The following is a 6,219-nucleotide window of genomic DNA, read 5'->3' as shown; positions in this document are numbered from 1 at the left end:
TTTCCCTAAAATGTTTTTACCAACTTTTTTTCTGTTTTGCTTATATCTCTGCCTGTGTTTATTTTGTTCATATCTTGAAGCCCAATAGAATTAGAAACGACTAGAACTGTTTTTTTTGTGACACAGTGGGTCTATGAGAAAGATCTAGTTAGATGCTATGGGTATAATAAAAGTGCAGTGCTCCTTTTCTCCTTTATGTCAGCGTGTAATACATCTGAATTTTGAAATTTGCACAATATTCATTGATTGAATTGATCACCCTCCTTCTGTCATAAAACTCCAAAGCCAAGGAAAGCATGGTAGTCTTTTCTAGTCTTCCCTTTATTTGAGTAAGATAAACCCCTTACTATCAGAGACTGCTTTGATCTGGTGTGCACAAACTAAATATGATCTTTGCTTCAGGGAAATATAAATAAGGAGGGAAGCTGCCCTCAATTGCTGTGTTGGTCAACCTAAAGTAGGTTACTTTGTGGCACGCAGGAAGATTTCCAAGTTATACATAGGTGCAGAGGTAATGAGCTTATTCTGTCATGACTTAATGTATATGTATCCTGTATAATTTTTTCAGCACATTTAATGGATAAATTTCTAAGGGTTTTTGAGCTTATTCTATCATTAATGTATGTGTATCCTGTATAATTATGTCAGTGAATTTAATGGGTGAATTTTTTTGGATTTTCCTAATAGTGTGTTACTGAGATACTAAGACCTGGCATGGAATAAACTAGTAATACTTGTATTTTTCCTCTTTTAATAGAGATCCTCGACCAACCAACCAACGTGTCAACAAACATGTAAATAATGACACCTATCTTCGGGTTCAAAACCTGACCATCTTAGTCAGAAACATTAAGACTTACTATCAGGTGAGATTTCTGCTCTCTGCTCATTGATCTGCGATGACTGCTGTTGTGTTTCAGCTGGTGCAGGGGCTGATGGCTCAAAAGGAAGCTTGCTACAGGAAATGGAGAGCAAATTGTGTTTGTGTAAAAGTACTTTCAGACATGCTTTCCTTATGAAATCACAGTACCTACCTTCTCTGTCCCTCATGGCTGGAGGCTGCTTCTTCCCTGCTGCCCTCTTTTTAAAGAAGAAATTGTGCTCAAAGGCTGTAATAGCACTTGAAGGTATATGTAGTAAAAAGGCTTTTTTGTGATAGGTTGATGGGGTGTGTATGTGAAGGGGTTTGCTGAAATTGGAATAATGTTTACGGGTATAAGACTTGGTTAAGACGGGTAACCTTATTTTAAAAGGCCTGCCAGAAAATAGTCTGTAGTGCTAGAATACAAACCTCAAATTGGTGTACTGTTGATTAGGAAAAGCACATTTTGTGCTTATCTTGAAGCTAGAGTTATGTTGTGTACTTATTTTTAGATGTTGAAGCAGTTATTTGTTCTGTACTCCTTCTCTAAGAGACTTAAATGTAAGAATGACTGGGAATTCTCACAAATAAGGCACTTAAGCGACATCCTTGAGTTGCCTGTCAGTGCTTCTCTACTGTAATAGTGCTCCCCTAAAACCAAGGTCATGACAGCTGAGCACTTTTGCAGGCTTAAATACATGTTGGATGCTGGTGAAAAGCCATAGGAGTGAATTCAGTAACTCTAAATAGAATTTCTGTGTACAACTCTTGTGTATATTTAGATTTCTTTCTGAGAAGGCTAGCTGTTCTGCTTTAACACATCTTTTGCCAGGTTTGAATGCTGTGCAATATAAACCAGGCTGAAACAGCTGACAACTGTTAAAATGCTTCTGTGCATGTGGGTCTCAATCATATAATGGACAAAACAACTAAATTAGTAGGAGCTGATGTCAGCATGCTTATCCTGGGCACCTCTTCTTTCCTGTACATATAAAAGAGGCTGTGTATTGGGTTTGTCTTCAAAATACAGAAGAGATGTAATGCTTAACTACAGTAGTGCCTTTTGACTCCATTCTCTTTCAGCACTTGCTTACTGCTATTCCATGTTATTGCTGCAGCTCTGCTTCTGGAGTTGCTTAGGGAAGCCTAAAAGGGAGAGGGACTTGTGAAAAAGTCAGATGGGGTGAATGACTCATCCCTGTAAGTTCCAGAGGCCTGCTACAGAAATGAAGTATGTAACTCAGGTTTGAGAAGATGTAGGAGAGTATCATGTGTTTCTGAAAACGGCTGACCTGTGTCTCATTGTTGAGAAGTGGACATGCTGATGCAACATGATGTCATTCCTGAGACTTGTGATTTCTACAAGGAAATTTCACTTGGTCATAACTAAAGTCTGAAGGTAGTTTTTGTTTCTTTGTTACCCACTGAACAGTGTGAAAGTATATGGAATCTACAAGCAAAAAGGACCATGTTTAAGGACAGGGACAGGACTAGTGTTTCTCCCTGGGTCCTCATCCCCGCAAGATTAAGAGTCTGAGAGTCTGGTCCTGCAGATGTTGAAACCTGAAAGCTTTTTATTCATATGAGTTCTTTGTCTTGGAGCTGATAATCTGGCTTCTTTAAGAGAACCTGAAGAGAGATCAGTCAGGAAAAAAGTCATTCAGAATCATGTGGTATGTTGCTTGGTGTCTTGTTGACTTAGCTGTTGAGCTGTGTAATCATAATCCTATAAAGCTAGCAACAACTAAAATAGGTTAAGACTCTGAGTTTTCAATGGGAAACAGTAGGTCAGGCTTGCAGTAGCAGGTATAACAGTAGTGTTCCTGTTGTAGTCCAGAAATTAAGTATTATGGATCTTGCTGCCTGATGACTGTATATCCTACATATAAACAAAGCAGCTGAAATCTGATAATTCTTTGTGTTTTGTCCTGAAAATATGTAATTACAACAAAGCTTAAAATCAGATTATTTTTTTTTTGCTTTTATAACATTATATAAGAAACCATGTAGGTGCTTTGGAATTTATTACATATCGATAGCCCTCTTCTGAATGTTGGAGATTTTTTTTTAATAGGTTGAAGTTGTGAGAATTGTTTGATGAAGCAATATTAATACATTAGCTCAAGTTAAAGTGAGAATAGTGTCTTACTGAATGTGCACTCACATTTGTTTGAAGACTGGGAAGTGTGTGTGTGAAGTTTCTGGCAAACAATAGGGACACGAATTTGTTGTTTCCTCAAGGGAAACAAAAGCTCTAAAAATAGTGTTGGTCTTGACATTTTACATTCCCTTTCACTTAATGAACCCAAGTCAAGTTTATGACTTAGTAACTGAATTTGGTAGATCAGGTCTCCTAGAATGAGGAGAATGCCACCTCATGATTTCTTGAAGGATATAGGTAGGTATGGAAGAATACTTGCCCCTCTTTGCACTTGGCAGGAGTAATCAAGAATCTGATATGAATTCATGTTACTGTAAACTGTATCTGAAGAAGGTGACATAAGTGGCTACTAAAAATAACTCTTGATATTCAGAAGCTAATTGACATTTCAGATCATGTAATATATTTGTATCTAATATCAGATTTCTCCTGTATTTGTATAGCTGATCTGTTTGTTAAAGCAAAATTCTCATTAATACAAGATAATATTCAGAAAACAAGAACAGGTCTAATCCAGAAGCATGAATCCAGGTATTTGCTGCAGAGTTGGGGCTTTTCTGATCTCTGAGGCTAGGAATGACTATTAAGAAAACAGGTTATTGGTGGAATTTGGCTTTGATTTGAACCATAAAGATCAGCTCCTATCTCTGCTTTGCTTCAGCAGGCGTTAACTTAGGAGGGATAAATGTAGTGGAGAAGCCTTTTTCCTTTTCAAGTAATATCTCATTTTTTAAAGTTTGCTAACTGAGTTTGTTCATTAACAACTTTCTGAAGAATTGCCTTCTCGCAACTTTCAGCTGTGTGAAACTGGATTGCTGATTACTGCTAGGAAAAACATGGTGTGAGGACTTGCAAAATTGAGGTTTTGGTGTTTTGTTTTTTTTTTTTTTAGTTGGGTATGTAATATTACTGGTGGTAGCAGGTAGCATCTCTCCATTCTCATTTCCATTCTCTGAGCAGCTGCATCTTTGCAGCTCTTTTATTGCCTTGAGAGGCCACTCTTGATATTACTCATCTTGCTCTGAGGTTTTGTAAGTATTCAAGAGAATGTTTTAACTGCATTTAGTGAATGTTACAGCACTGTTTTACTGCAGAACTTTGCTGGTCATAAAACTTCTGGAATTGTTCTATCTTTGAAAAGGGCTGAGCATGGCAGAATGTGTTCATTGCTCATAGTGTGAGTTTTGTCTCTTGCTCTGACAGAAGTCAAACACTTGGCTGTCTTTAAACTGGAATTCAAAATTGTTTTGTAGAGAGTAGTTTAGTACAGAGAATTACAGGTTACTGCCTGTAACTGCAGTGAGGATTTTGATTACAGGGTTCAATAGAGAATGGAGTATATGGGAGAAGAGATGTTCATCCACTTCTCACTGGTGCAGGTGTTGTGCATTCTGATCAAAGGGTGAAGTCTTTACCCCATACTACAGCTATCCAGTGTGTATGGAACAGGTTAACCTCTAGCTGTTGTCTGCTGCCTTGTGCTGGAAGCAGTTGGTAATGTTGGTCGTAAAGCTGACAGTGGCAAACCCAGTGCAGTGCCGATGAAATTATCCTACTATTCCTGAGCTCTGCCTTCACTTTGAAATGCTTCTGTTGTGAGCTCCAGGAAGGCTTATCTACTGGTCCAATTAAACTGGCTCAGGTGTGAGTACTGCAAGAGTGAATGATGTTTGAAATAAGCACTCTTGACCCACGTTGACAGTGAATTGTTATGGCCTTAATTCCCCAGGTTCTTGTGCTTCTTTTTTCAAATGTTGATTAATCTCAGCCGTGGAAACTGTCTTCATAGTGGTGTGGCACTATCCCTGTTTCTGGCAGAGTTTGTTGGCAGTGTTTGGGGAAAAAAAAAAGACACTCATGGTGCAACAACTGTGCAAGAGCTATTGTTGCAGGTTCTGTCACTTACGATGGAAAAAGGAAGCTAGAAAATCTGAGGTGTGTTAGCATAGTCCTTTGTCATGCATTAGGCAATATTTAAATCCTGTAGTTGCTGGTACTTGAAGTGTCCATGTGAGAGCAGCTGCCATCATGTCTGCAACACTTGGAGAACATGCTCACAGTTAAAGAGTTTTGGAAAAAGCCTAATTAATGCAAAATAACAGGGGGAGCTTGAAGTGACTGCTGTCCTTTCTCCACTCGTGTGTCAGCCCTTAGGTTTAGGTTGTTTATAAGGAACTAAAAATCATTTTGATACCAGTTTATAAATAACTAAATTTATGAAAAGATCTGTGTTGATGTTATCTAGTTTCCTGACCTTCAAAAATGCAAGTAGTCACTTCAAAAGTTTATACTGCACTCTTAAGTAAAAATTCTTAGCACTTAGATGAAAGACTTCAGGTTGATAGAAGAAAAAAAAAGATTTTAATCATCCCTTGGCTAGTCCCTGCATGTTTATTAGAGCAACATCTGGAGTATGTGGATGAGAAACGCTGCAATGTGGTCATGGCTTTATTTTTGTTGCCAGTATTTCCTGCAGTTGTGGCCACTAAATACCTAGAAGATTGTTTCATGTTTCTAAATAGGTTGGAAATCTCTCTTCATTAAAAAAAGATAAAATTACCATGCTGACAGTTCTGAATCCTGTTGTGATTTTGTGTCTCATGCAGCTTCAATAGGAAACTCATAACACTTAGCATTTACATTAAAGTGGGGGTGTGGGGAAGTAAGGATAAAACCATTCACTGAATTTTTAGAGACTGCAAATCCTACCCTCCCAACTAAAGTCAATTAGCTGGGCTCAGAGATAATGTTGAACAAGGATTTCTTACTTTTAAGGCCTCTTTATTCAGACCTGTATCCCTCTCCCTTTTCTTCACTGCTCTGTATTTATGTAAAAGAAGTACAAGTAGCAAGGTTTTTATCAGGTGAGTTAAAAGGAGATAGGTGCCTGTGAGTTTGGCTGCTGCTGTGAGTGGCTTGGCGCTGGAGCTGCTATAGTGCTGTGTATTTAACCTCCACAAAAGAGAGACCATTTTGTCTTCAGACTGGGGCAAGAGCAGGTTCTCTCAGTGGGTCAGTGAAATGTCTTGTAGTACCAGTAGCTTCCAGATCAATAAACAAATCCCGCTTCTCTAGTTGAAGTGTTGAGTCAGGTTTAGAGCCCTTGACTGGACTGCAAAAGAAGTTCAAACTTGGAGCTCCAGATTTGTGCACAAGTTATGAACTGGCGACTGTACTCAAGCTATAAATAAAGTTT

The 6,219-nt window shown here is 38.4% G+C and overlaps 1 protein-coding gene across 1 annotated transcript in view; it reads left to right on the top strand.

Moving 5' to 3' along the window:
• CCDC88C (coiled-coil domain containing 88C) overlaps window positions 1–6,219 on the top strand; it is a 97,383-nt gene that overhangs the window by 9,113 nt on the left and 82,051 nt on the right. Inside the window, exon 2 of the mRNA XM_010003752.1 lies at window positions 758–866. Coding sequence (XP_010002054.1) covers window positions 758–866 — 109 coding nt within the window. The remainder of the gene's footprint in view (window positions 1–757; window positions 867–6,219) is intronic.

This window comes from Chaetura pelagica, unplaced genomic scaffold, assembly GCF_000747805.2.
Source record: "Chaetura pelagica isolate M959 unplaced genomic scaffold, ChaPel_1.0 scaffold48, whole genome shotgun sequence".
NCBI lineage: Eukaryota > Metazoa > Chordata > Aves > Apodiformes > Apodidae > Chaetura > Chaetura pelagica.
The sequence above is the reverse complement of the archived record's forward strand: the minus strand, read 5'-3'. Positions and strand labels throughout refer to the sequence as shown.